Source organism: Malurus melanocephalus, unplaced genomic scaffold (assembly GCF_030028575.1).
Source record: "Malurus melanocephalus ecotype Western Australia unplaced genomic scaffold, MMel_1.1 scaffold_411, whole genome shotgun sequence".
Classification (NCBI taxonomy): Eukaryota; Metazoa; Chordata; class Aves; order Passeriformes; family Maluridae; genus Malurus; species Malurus melanocephalus.
The window spans coordinates 364,816-377,510 of NW_026623643.1; the positions used below are offsets into that span (position 1 = coordinate 364,816).

The 12,695-nt window shown below is 56.6% G+C and overlaps 3 protein-coding genes across 3 annotated transcripts; 1 reads left to right on the plus strand and 2 right to left on the minus strand.

Moving 5' to 3' along the window:
- Positions 1–1,481: 1,481 nt before the first annotated feature.
- AARSD1 (alanyl-tRNA synthetase domain containing 1) lies at positions 1,482–6,003 on the minus strand. The gene is made up of 12 exons (XM_057379517.1): positions 5,846–6,003; positions 5,650–5,772; positions 5,420–5,579; positions 4,954–5,011; positions 4,444–4,600; positions 4,240–4,356; positions 3,530–3,660; positions 3,288–3,354; positions 2,993–3,084; positions 2,476–2,530; positions 1,837–1,931; positions 1,482–1,690 (listed from the first exon to the last, which is right to left on the minus strand). The coding sequence occupies exons 1-12, from the start codon at positions 5,882–5,884 to the stop codon at positions 1,555–1,557; spliced, it is 1,230 nt and encodes a 409-aa protein (XP_057235500.1). The 5' UTR covers positions 5,885–6,003; the 3' UTR covers positions 1,482–1,554.
- Positions 6,004–6,314: 311 nt separating this feature from the next.
- Positions 6,315–8,551, minus strand: PTGES3L (prostaglandin E synthase 3 like). The gene is made up of 7 exons (XM_057379518.1): positions 8,416–8,551; positions 7,930–8,043; positions 7,729–7,795; positions 7,349–7,447; positions 6,903–6,992; positions 6,745–6,798; positions 6,315–6,542 (listed from the first exon to the last, which is right to left on the minus strand). The coding sequence occupies exons 1-7, from the start codon at positions 8,421–8,423 to the stop codon at positions 6,534–6,536; spliced, it is 441 nt and encodes a 146-aa protein (XP_057235501.1). The 5' UTR covers positions 8,424–8,551; the 3' UTR covers positions 6,315–6,533.
- Positions 8,552–8,710: 159 nt separating this feature from the next.
- On the plus strand, positions 8,711–12,587 carry RUNDC1 (RUN domain containing 1). The gene is made up of 5 exons (XM_057379516.1): positions 8,711–9,089; positions 9,621–9,779; positions 10,023–10,221; positions 10,479–10,568; positions 11,092–12,587. The coding sequence occupies exons 1-5, from the start codon at positions 8,763–8,765 to the stop codon at positions 11,955–11,957; spliced, it is 1,641 nt and encodes a 546-aa protein (XP_057235499.1). The 5' UTR covers positions 8,711–8,762; the 3' UTR covers positions 11,958–12,587.
- The last annotated feature ends 108 nt before the right edge of the window (positions 12,588–12,695 follow it).

Sequence of the window (12,695 nt, forward strand, 5' to 3'; positions counted from 1 at the left end):
GATGGTGAGTTTGGGTGTCCTGCTGGCCAGAGCTGTGGGATGAGGGATCAGCTCCTGGGTGCAGGGCTGTGGTATGGCCTGCACATGGCAGGGGAAGAACATTTCTCCTGGGTGCTGAGGAGCCTCAACACCTGCAAGACACATTCAGGCCACTGGGAAGGGCACTGCTTGGTGCCCTGGGTCTTTACCTTTTGCCCTGAGGTGCACAGCACTGGTGCATTGACAGCAGGATGAGGGCAATGAGCTGCTTTTTGTGCTGTCCATCCCAGGTTTCTGGGTGTACCTTGTGCCAGGAAYAGGGACAAACTTGTGTCACCTTGCTGCTCACAGAAACAAGCTCAGCTTTGGGACCAACTGGCTCAGATGGGGCTGTGCTGAGTCCCCAGGGTGGTGGGGACAGAGATTTGGGCATTTGGCTGTGCTGCAGGGTTGGGCCCCTCCCACCTCAGTATCTCAGCCCCCACCTCGGCCCAGTGTTCACTCTGCAGCAGGAAATCCTGTGGGTTCAACCTGCCAAAACCCATTCTAAAATTCAGGCTGTGCAGCCTGACTAACAACTTTCTCAGTAAACATCCTCGCTCAGTCAGAGATAGCTGAAAACAGGGAAGTGCAGATACTTTCTCCCTGCTGGACTGTGTGTGCATGTGCAGGATCACCCCCAAAGCACCAGCCCCTGCACCCAGGAGTGTTCCCTGTGCTCTGATGCCATCCCAACAGCTCAGCCACAGGCTGTGGCCATGCAGTAGTCACAGCAGCCATGGGTGGGAACTGGATCTGCTGGGGCTGCTTCATCCCCTCGATAAACTTCCCCAYAGATAAACTTCCTTAGGATGGAGGTTTCTTTTATTCTATTTCTTTGTTTATTACTGACATCTGGAGTAAACCTGTCATGCCATTTCTAGCAGGAAGGGSAAGGGTAAATCCTCAAATTACTTGTTGTGCCCTGTAGTAGCTCCACAGCGCCCTTTAGTTCCTCCAGCGGGGACTGCAGCAGCTCCGGGCAGGAAAGATGAGCTGAGGGAACCCCGGGAACAGCTCTGCCTGATCCAGAGGGAGTTTACAGCTGCATCAGCTCGAGACACTACTGAGGGTCAAAAAACGACCAGAAACAACTGTGCCTCAAAGAGGGAAAGGACTTGGTACATGGTGGGGAATGATCTCCTGCCTGTGGAGCACCTGCTCACCCTTCCAGCTGCTCTCTACCCCTGCCCAGGCCAAGCTGTCTGGGGGGACCAGCTGCCTCTTGCTTGAGGATTCATGCCAAGCAACCCCTCCTCAGCAACCGGTGCAAAGCAAAATGCYAGCAGGAGGCCCCTTCTGGGTTTAGGAACCCTACAAAGCAGTTAACTAAGGACTACTTTAATCCCTGTACCATTTGTCTTGAGAAATGAGCCCTTGCAGCAAAGCATCGATGGCAGATCCCCTCCCTGTTACTGTTTGGTTCCACCAAATCAGCCCATGCAGGGCATGTGCAGACCAGCTGTGGGGTTCAGGTCTTTATTSTCTGCTAGAGAAGAAACAAATGGAAGATGGTCCTACTTTGAGAGTTGTTTCTTATGATTCAGGCTTTTGATGGCTAACGAAGTCCTGGAGCAGAGCTTGCACTTCTCCTCGACGGCTCATCTTGGTTGCCTTGCCCTGGAAGCGGCCRCGTTTGCCAGCTCCTTTGCCACCCAGCAGCTCTGCCACCCTGCAGGGACAACGACAACACCACAGGTGAAKCCCAGCCTGCTCCAGACACCAAACACAGACCCGTGCCTGGATCACACCAGGCAGATGCTCAGCCTGCAGCATCAGAATTCTCACTTGTGTTAAACAAATCATAAAATGTGTTACCTGGGACCTAAATTCTCAACTGCTTCAACAGGTCCGGCTAGAAGGAAGAGTCCTGCTTCTTTTTCATCTCCCACAGTCAGGAATAGCAGGGTTTCCTGTGGACAGAGGTGGGCCTTGTTCCAGATAAATCTGTGCCCTCCTTGTYCAAGAAGAGGGCAGACACTGGCTACAGCATGCAAACAGCAAACTGACAATTCAGAAGTCTATGTGCATTACTGAGACTGAGACTTGAAAAAAGTAAAAGAGAAATGGCATCTGAACCTTTTGTGCTCAGTCACATGCTGTTGGGACAGAGAATTACCAGGGTATCCCAAGTTAAAAGGATACAGCTGGCAGTTGAACTAGGTGATTGTGAYTGGAACTTTCTATTCTTTCTGTCCTACTCCTACCTAATCCTATCCTAACCTRTATCAGCCAGTGAGGCTCTGTACAGCTCTTGGGGGCTGAGGCTCTTCCCCAGTGCTCTGAATTCTCACTGTTGAGGATTGCCCTACAGACTGAGGGTGTTGGGGACAGGTAATAACCTCAGGTTATTAGAGCTCGTGGCTCGGGCAGGAACAGCAACCTGGCCAGCCTCTGTCTGGATATCACTGGAGTGAAAAACCTGTGGTGTCAGTTCAGTCTTCATCAGCCACTCACCTCTGTCCCAATCTCATTAGCGATGATGTTCATAAATTCAGAATCACCCTCTTTCCTGTGTGGATGGATAAAAAAACACCTCAGAAAGAAGCAAAACCCACTCTAGAATACAAAATCTCCATCAGAAACCAAAGGCCTGATCAGGGGTTTTGGTCTCTTGCTCTTAAGATGAAGATTAGGTTTTGTCTATATATGTAAATCCTCACTGGGCATTCCTACGGACATGTTAGGAATTATTTGTTATCTTTGAGAAATAGAGCTCCCTGGTTTTATTTGGAAATATCAAGTGCACAAGGAATTAGACCCAGTAATTTCTCAGCTACAAAASCAGAAGAATTCAGTGACTGAATTACAAACAGATTCCTTTAATTACACAAWTTTCCAGCAAGCCAAGGCAGATTAATATTCTATTAACTTTGTTTACATTCTTCCTCRAGAAAACAAGCTGAACAGGAGATGAAACTGCCATAAAATGTGTCAGATACTGCTGGCCCCTCTTCCCTGAGCTCCCCCTTACCTGTGCAATACAAACAGCTGCCTTGGAGCAGGTTTGCTCTTGAAGTCCCGGGCTATCAAAACAGCAATGTCTCTAAGCAGRTTCAGGTTATTCTGAAAGAAAAAYAAATTAACTSTAYTGCAGCTGMRRAARTCAGTRTGCACACTGCAGTTGTGTCCCCRGAGGTTCGAGCACTTTTCATAATATCCTCAAAAACTGAAGCCTGGGATTTGATTCCCAGTTACCACAACTAAAGCTCTAAAGCTCAGGTCTACAGGAAATAGTGACAACCCACTTTTCCCAGCCACTCTTRTACCTTCTGGAGCAGTTTCACAGAGCTCTGCAGTCTCCTCACAGCCTCTACGTGCTCACCCGGCCCATTTCTGAAAGAAATGGGAGACTTTGGATCACTGCTCTGAAGGACAAAGGAAGGATTTCCTAAGGGAGCCAAACAGGGAACATCATAAAGAGCCCCACAAGATGTACCCTGAGGCTTATGTGGGTATCTGTCATGAGGGAGAGTAAAGGTGAAATAACGTTAAGTGGAAAGGGTATTACTTGAGCAGGGAGGTTAGAGCCTTTTCAGTACTGTGACTTTGTTCGATTGACTTCAGCACTCTGTTTCCTGCCAGGAAAACCAAGTTGGTTTTGTTCTTTTTCCCTTTTTCCACACCAAGGAGTTTAATAACCTTAAAAAGAAAATCAACCTGGTCAGAACAGAATACACACAGGTGGTCAGCTCCTGACAGATTATGCCTTGTGATGAACACTGCACCTCTGCCAGTGAAAAAAAAATTGACTAATATCAACCATGAAGTCAACATACAAAAAAAAGGCATGGTGGTAGTGGAATTTATGCAATTCTCTAACCACGGGATGCACTCTACACATCCAGATGCAAATCTGATGTCTCTGCTGGGAAACAGATTCCAACCAATGACTTAAACCAATGACAAGYACTTAAGGGCAGGTCTAGAATTCTATCCATGATGAACACACAAAAATATCAGAGCCTTAAGCAGAGGGAAAGCAGCCAACACCTCTGGCAGTGCAAGAATATCACTGCTGCACACAGGGCTGAATTCTGCTACAAGCAAACAAAACAGCCTGAGGCTCCCAGGCTGTGTGTGACTCTCCTGGGGCTCCCTCAGCCTGGGGCTGCTGCCACCCCCTTCCCCATCAGGACAGACTCRAGCAGCCTGTGGATCCCAGGGACTTTGGCTGTGTTCTGTGTGGCTCCCAGAGGCAGCCCAGCTGCCACAACCCACCTGCAGGTCACTCAGGTTGGAGACGTGAGTCCCACAGCACATGTTGGAGTCGATGCCTTTGATGTCCACAACACGCACTGGCCCTACGTGGTCATCGGGCAGYCCCCGGCTCTTCACCTGCCAGAGAGCAGTGACAAACAAGGTGACATCTGTGCTCGGTTATTTCGGTCCCACGAATACCATCAGCTCTCTCCCACCACTCACTGTTTCAATTTCAGGGTCACCTGSAGCCAGTTCTCTCACTGTTACAGGGACCCTGTCTCGGATTTTCTCGTTCACGCTCTTCTCCAGGGCCTCCACCTGCTCTGCTGTCACCACGGGGGTGTCCAGCTCAATGACACTTCGCTGACGGCCCAGCTCCCTGCACCAAGGCAGAACAACTCCTGCTGTAGCTGAGACCAGCTGGGAGGTCCCTTTGTGCAGCACCACCATCGCACTGATGGGAGTGCAGTGACTGAAACAAAACAGACTTCCCTCCTTCCCTATGGTGTTCAAAGCACCAGATAGAAACCAAACACTTGAGGAGGACAAAACACAGCAAACACTTTGTACAGCTKCTCTCCAGGTCAGTCACCTCTCCCACCACATCTGAGCCCAAGTGAAATGTCCACATTGCTTTTGGAGTTTCAATGTTCAGACTCTGCACAGGGTAGCACTGTGGCATGTGCCAAACCAGCAAACACTGAGTTCAAAAGAAACCTTTATCCTGCTCACCATGAAGTYGTCTTGAATCCAAACATCTGTTCTGCAATGGCAGAGATGAGATGCTGTCCTGGAAGAGAYGTGCAAGCACTAGCTCTGAGTGCCACTGGTATTTTCAGTCAGGCTGTGTCCTCCCTGCTGCCATTCTCCACAACAGGTGAGTGCTGGGTGCTATGGGGCTCCTGCCAGCACTCAGAAGCAGCGAGGAGACAGCTCTGGCCTCATCCAGCACACGATGGGGGCTGCAAAGCAGGTTGAGCTTTCCCTTCCAAACCTGTGCTCGATGGGTTTGTTTACAAGCCAAGAAGAGCTCGCAGAGAGACACCTGCTGCTCCCAACAGTCCCAGGAATAAACTGTACACACAGAGCTGTCGGGTTTCTCCCTACCCTGACTAAGGTGGGAACACGCTGGGCGCTGACCGCCCCCCTCGCACCCCCCGTGCGGTGTCACCGGGCGCCCCTCGGTATCGGCACGGACCTGAATGCTGCTGCATGTGGTCGAAGCGGCGCTCCCAGTCCAGCGACAGCAGCACTTCAGTTCCCGGTTCCAGCGCGGCCGGCACGAAATGCACGGCCTCGGGGCCCCGCCGGGTCACGCGAAGCACCGGCACGTCCCCGATGAGGCCGCGATCATCCGGCTGCGGACACGGGACATCAGTACCGCCAGCCCCGGCCCGGACCCCCCGCCCGGCCCAGCCCGGCCCGTACCTGCCCGCCTCCCTCGGGGAAGAGGATGGTGTCCTCCAGCACCACCTGGAACCCGGGCACCGGCTCCCCGCCACCCTCGGGCTGCAGCTCCGCCGCCCGGCACGACACCACCCTGGTGGTGAACTGAGACAAGAGACGGTGGCGCCGTGAGGGCCCGCCCGGCCTGCTTCACGCCCCAGCCCCGGTCCGGCGCTACCTGCCGGGCCCAGCTGTCCCGCTGGCACCGGAACACCATGGCGACCGCTCGGCAGAAGCCACACGGGACTGGCGGGCGCGRAAGGACAGAGACTCGTGGGGATTACGGCCGCCGTGCCGCGGGCGGGCGGAGCGGGGCGGAGCGGCGGGAGGAGACTGAGGGGCGAGGCCTGAGGGGCGAGGGGCGGGGCCTGCGAGACGAGGGGCGGGGCCTAATGGGCGTGGCCAGATGGACGGGAGCGTGGCCTGTGGGCTAAGGGCGGGGCCTGCGAGACGAGGGGCGCGGCCTGATGGGCGGGGCCTGCCGGCGAAAGGCGGGGCCTGAGGGGGCGAAGGGCGTGGCCTGCGGGGCGAGGGGCGGGGTCTGAGGGGCGGGCGCGCTCCCGCCCGTGGGGACCGAGGGAGGGACGGACAGACGGACGGTTCCCGGGATTCCGGCGCGACGGCGGCCCGAGCGCACAGCAGACGGCTGCGAGAGTTCACGTTTATTGCCCCGTGCCCCGCGCGAGTCACCGGGTACGGGAGACCGGACCGCTTTCACCGCCCACGGCCGGGAGCGCCGGCCGCGACGGGGGATGAGCTGAGGCAGCCCCGCTTCCTCGGAGAACCCTGCCCGCGCTGCTCYTCGGTTCGTGCTACCGGTGCACCGGGTGGCTTCCTGCGGCCGCGGTGAACCCGGGGGCCTGGCTTCAGTCATCCTGCGGGAGAAAGGAGCGAGGTGCCAGGCCAGCTCCGGTTGCAACAGGTGGCACCAGCCAGTTGTCCGGGGGGTGTTTCCACGCTGGCCCCAGGGTTGGCTGCCCGAGGGGTGCAGCAGGAGTTGCTGCCGGAGCCCGCGGAAGGCTGAGGCTGGGCTGTGCTCAGCAGAGCATCAGGAAGCAGCTGGCAGGTGGTACTTACATCCAGGTCATCCATGCCTGGTGGCGGGGCTTTGTCTGTCACCTTCTCCAGCATCTGGAYGGGAAATGAACAGCTGGATCCCCAAATGCCTGGTGTCCCCCTTTCCCAAGCACCCACATGATGTGCCACATCATCCTGAGGCCAGTGGCCCAGCTCACCTCTGCATACTGTTCCACCATGGCCCTCTCCACCTCCTCGTCATCTTCCCAGTCTCGCCAGTTGTCGAAGTCCACAGAGAGCCAGGCTGGCTGTGGGCACAGAGAGCATCCCCTGAGGGAGGGAGCAGCACTGCAGGGACCCGCAGCCCAGGGGCAGCTCCTGCACAGGCAAAAGGCCTTGTCAGGAAACAGGAATGTCCCTTTGCCTGCAGGCACTGGTCCTGAGTGTGTCAAGGAAAAGGGGTGCCACATCCTTCCTGGACGGCAGAAATTTGTGGATTAGTGGTGATTATCAGGTCATGTTTTTTGGGAGTTCTGTCTTGGGGACCCCTGTGGGGTGTTCTGTGCCTGTCCTGGGGGCAGGTTGGTTCCTAGGAGCCATGAGATGCTGAGTGGGGGTAGCACATGTGCTGAAGCTGGTCCTGGTTGCCAGGCCCCACACACACCTTGATGTTCTCCTTGGTGATGCGTGGCCAGGCCACTTTCTCCTTCCACTTCCTCATAAAGCACGTGATGGARCGGTCAGAGCGCTTCTCCCGTGAGTCCTGCCGAAAGATCAGGGGTGCCTGAGTGTCCACCAGGCTCTTTTCTGCACAAGAGTTAAAGCTTAGCCCTGCACACAGAACCACAGACAGGTTGTTTCTGGCTCAAGGCAGCACCGTGAGTGTCAGCCCCAGGGTGAGGGCTTTCATGTTCATCCCACTGAAGCTCTCAGGATGGGCAGCATTCAGTGTTAAGCAGTGTTGCTCAAGGCTGCACAGCTTGGCTCTGACTCTGAGCCTGACAGAAGCTGTCAGGGAACAGTTTGTTTGCAGGAAAACCTCACCTTGGAGTTGACCCTGGCGTACAGGTTGATCTCATTGTAGAACTCCACACCGTCTGCATTTTTGCAACTGCCAAAACATCATAGCAACCTGGTGTAGGAGAGGGCTGAGGCCAGGCGTGTTCTCTCACAGAGTTCTCCCTGTCCTCTGAACCACCCCCAGAGCAGATGTCCATGTCCGTCGGAAGGGCAGTATCAGCTCACCTGAACACCAGCCGCTGGTCCTCGATGGTGACCTTCACGTCCGTGCTGTCCTCGACACAGAACTCCAGGTACACGTACCGCGGGCGGTCATACCACAGCGTCTTTGCGGGTTGCCTTGGGGAAGAGCAGACCAGCGGCTATCACCAGCGGGCATTWCCCCGCAGCAGGGCCCGCACGGGGGSTRRRGGSGAGGAAGGSGCCCCGGACACGGGCTGTGCCTGGRCCGAGCCCCGGGACCGGCAGTGGGAGCCGGGCCGGTGCCGATCGGGCGGTGGGGAGTGGACAAGCGGCCACATGGCGCTCCCCTCTCCCGCCCCACACTGGCCGAACAGTCGGCGCGGCCCGGCCGGCCTGTGTCCGCTCCCCTCAGCCTGGCCCAGTTCGCCGCTGCTCCAGGCCGGAGGGTCCTGTCGAGTGGCGCCTCGGCCGGTCACCCTGCGCCGTGCATGGCTGCGGGCGCTGCCAGTCCCGTCCGGCCGTGCTCACCTCGCCATGGCGGTGCCGACCCCGCCCCAGGCTATTTCGGGCCGGGGGCGCGGCTGGGGGGACACGGGGACCGGCCGGGCCGGGCCGAGGCGGGAGCAGCCAACCCGCGGCACCGGCACCGCCCCCGCCCCGCCCGGCTCCGGGGGCTCCCCTCAGGCACCGCGCTGACCGCGAGGGGGCGCGCTGGCCCCGCCCATTGCCCCGCCCAAGCCCCGCCCCGCCCACTGCCCTGCCATGGCCCCGCCCCCGCCTCACGACCCCGCCCATTGCCACGCCCATGGCCACGCCACGCCCCCGCCTCACACCGGCAAGATGGCGGCGGCGTCGCGGCGCCGGTAGCGGTGGCTATGGAGGGGGAGGGCGGCTCGCTGGGCCCGGGCGAGCGCTGGGCGCCGGTGGGCGCCGTATCGGCGGAGGAGGAGGACGAGGATGAGGAGGACGAAGAGGCGGCGACCACGGGTGGAGGCGAGTCGCTGCCGCGGCTGCGGGCCGAGCGGCGGCGGCTGCACGGGGCGCTGCTGGCGCTCGCCTCGCACTTCGCGCAGGTGCAGTTCCGGCTGCGGCAGGTGGCCCGGGCCGGCCCGGCCGAGCAGCAGCGTCTGCTCCGCGACCTCGAGGATTTCGCTTTCCGCGGCTGCCCCGCGCCGCTTCCCCACGGTCTCGGCGCCGCCCCGGTGAGTGGCCGCGGTGGGTTTGTGGGCCCGGTATGTGGGCCTGAGCCGGCTTGAAGCCCGTTAGCGGCGGTGCGATCCCGCTGCCGAGAGGGGCTCGGGTTTGCATAGAGATCGGTACCAGCTCTGCACAGGCCCCTGATGACTCGGAGCCAGCTCGCTGGGATGTGCCCTGGAGCCCTGAGTGGTGTGTCACCACTCCACGCCCTGGCACGGCACAGGTGACTCAGAGGATCTGTGATATGTACATGTTATTGTACATGTTATTTGGCTGCTTTCTTCCTCGATCCTGGCCTTGTGGCACAGGACGTGGATGCAGGAGGTCTGGAGAGGTGCTTCCCCTCCCTTATCAGATGAGGTGATGTAGCTGTCACCTCTGCTTGGTGCTCAGACACATTTTTCTCTCAGACTGGTTTGCAGTGCTCACTAGTGAAGTACATGAGCTGCAGGAAACACTGCTCATGTCATAATCCTGTTCTCTGGTGCTTGGATATGACAAGTCTTCAATTTTATTTACTCATAACTTTCTTCCAGGGTGAGAGAGAGAARCAGGAGCAAATTGAGGTCCAGAAGGAGAAGCAGAGAGAGCTGATCCTGCAGCTCAAGACACAGCTGGATGACCTAGAGACCTTTGCTTATCAAGAGGGCAGCTATGATTCTCTGCCACAGTCTGTGGTTATGGAAAGACAACGGGTAAGGCTCACAAATCCTCCTGCTGCATTTCCTGGCCCTTGTGTAAATCTGTATTCTCACCAGCAGCTATAATAGAATGTCAGGAGTTTGTCTGCATGCATGAACTTGTCCTGTGTCTTTTGGAATTATTTCTGTRYAGCARAGGTGTTCTGTTTCTGAGAGAATCKCTGGGAAAGGAGTATCTGAAGCTCCTGGGCAGCAGTACCAGGTGGTGAAACTGTGCTGCTCACTTGTGTTTTGCAGATGATCATAAATGAGTTGATAAAGAAGCTGGACATGGACTTGAGTGAAGATTTTGCAACTCTCTCTCCAGAGGAACTGCGACAGCGKGTGGATGCTGCCATAGCACAGATTGTGAATCCAGCCAGGGTGAAGGAGCAGCTGGTGGAACAACTGAAAACCCAGATCAGGGACCTCGAAATGTTCATCAACTTCATTCAGGGTCAGTGATGAGTTTTTGAATGAGCAGGGTGAATTGCTTTGTAATTCCCTGATGTAGGCTTGAGGAGGGAKGTCACAGATGTTGGGAGATGCAGGAACAGCTTCTGGGTCACAGGAAAGTACAAACCTCTCTAAACTGATGGTGAGGAAAAGCATCAAAATAGGTCCAGAGGGGTGTGAGGAATGTTGTTCTTATTACTTGGGATATGCAGCTGAAATTCACAAATGTGAAATAATGATGGGAAATCCTATTTGTAGATGAAGTTGGAAGCTCTGGCAAGGCAGAAGATGGACACTGTGACTGTGGAGGCTCCTACAAACCCAGCACCCGGCCTTCTGGGAACAGAGGTGGGCACCGCTGGGCTCAGTGTTGTCGACAGAGCTCCAGCTCCTCCCTGGGGCTTTGACAAGCATGAACCAGTTATTCTCTGCTTTTTTCTGGCAGCTGATCTCTGTGCTTCTGCACTCCCTCTGCTGAAGGCCTGTTCCTTTACCTGCCTTCCATGGGATGCTCAGAGTAGTCACAGCCTGACTGTGTGGCACGGAGGGTGGGCTTGGTCCTCAGTGGGGGTCAGGAAGAGCCTGCTGATATTTGGTGCAAAATATATGGTAATTTGTGCTTTTCAAGCTCTGACCTCTGTGAGCAGGTACAGTSAGCTGGGGTGATCCAGTGTTCTTTAGAGTTTGAGACTTCCCTCTTTATCTCATGAGCCTACTGGAAATACAGTAATGCAGCATGAGGCATCTGCTGCTAGTCAGAATGTTGGCCTGATGGAATCTGCAGACATTTGCACCCCCTTTTTGTGTATGAACAAGCAGACTTGTTGACTCCCTAATGAGAGCATGTTTTTCTCTTTTCTAACYCGGTCAGTGAACCCAGAAGATGCCAGAAGGATGCAGGAAACGGGCCTGCAGCTCATGCGCCGTGTGCTGGCCGTGCTGCAGATCTTTGCTGTCAGCCAGTTTGGCTGTGCCACGGGTCAGATCCCTCGCACCCTCTGGCAGAAGGACCAAGACAACCAGGACTTCTCCCCCTTAATTAAGAAACTGGAGCTGTCGGTGGAGCGGGTGAGGCAGCTTGCCCTGAAACACCAGCAGGCAGAGCACGTTATCTGCTCCTCTGAGCTGCAGGAGATTCCCCTTGGAGGCAGAGACGAGCTGACCCTGGCTGTGCGCAGGGAGCTGACGGTGGCTCTGCGGGACCTGCTGGCTCAYGGGCTCTACGCCTCTTCCCCAGGCATGAGCCTGGTGTTGGCCCCCATCGCATGCTTGATTCCCGCCTTCACGCCCTCACCACGGACCATGCACCCCTGGGAACTCTTTGTCAAATATTACAATGCTAAGAATGGACAGGCCTTTGTGGAATCCCCAGCTCGCAAGCTGTCCCAGTCCTTTGCCTTGCCCGTGACGGGAGCAGTGGTGGCCACCCCCAAGCAGAGCCTGCTGGCYGCCATCCACACGGTGCTCACGGAGCACAGCCCCTTCAAGCGCAGYGCAGACTCGGAGCTGAAGGCACTGGTGTGCATGGCGCTGAACGAGCAGCGCCTGGTCTCGTGGCTCAACCTCATCTGCAAGTCTGGAGCTTTGGTTCAGTCTCACTACCAGYCCTGGAGCTACATGGCCAGCACAGGCTTCGAAAGTGCGCTCACCCTCCTCAGCCGCCTGAGCAACTTGAAATTCAACCTCCCGGTTGACCTGGCTGTTCGGCAGCTGAAAAACATCAAAGATGCTTTTTGATGTGTTTTTAATGTAGATCATCCATTTTCCACTAGTAGGCAGCTGTTGGGCTCAAGAAGCCTGGCTTTTGTAAGACCAAGTTTGTCTCTTTGGTATTTGCTTTTAGGGAAATCTTAGGGTGTCATGATGCTGAAGTGTGTTGTCTGCAGAGCGGCTGGAGGGTGCAGGTTGGGCAGCACCTTGCCTTGTCCCTTCCCTGCTGCTCTTGAGCCAAACTGCCTTGCTCAGTAGCCAGTGACTGTTCAGGGATGGGGCAGAGGCCTGGCCACAGGGCTTACAGCCGTCAGGGCCCTTGGGACTTGCAGCTGAGCTCCTTTGTGGTTATTTCTCACAGTCTCTGCTCTGCACCGTGCACACACACGATCCCTCATGGAGGAGGGAGCTGGCAGGTGTTGAGGGTTGCCCAGTCACCTGGGACTTACCTCCCCGGGGTGGATGCAGGAGAAGATGTGGGCAGATCCAGAGGTGCCCGGGGGCTCCTGCAGCGGCTCCACCAATCTGTGTCCCTTGGGCTGCCGGGGCGCTTTGTCCACCGGACCCAACTATTTGTTCCAGGCTTTTGTGCGGGGGTCAGCGCAGCCCCGTGTCCTGCGGGGTCTATTAAATACCGCTGTAGTACCTGTGGGCCAAGCTCGCTGCCGTGCCGTGTGCTCTGTCCGTTACCGGGGCTGTGGCGCGGCGCCCGTCGTGCCCGGGGAGGGGCCGTGGGGTGGGGGTGGGTGAACCGGCACTGCCGTG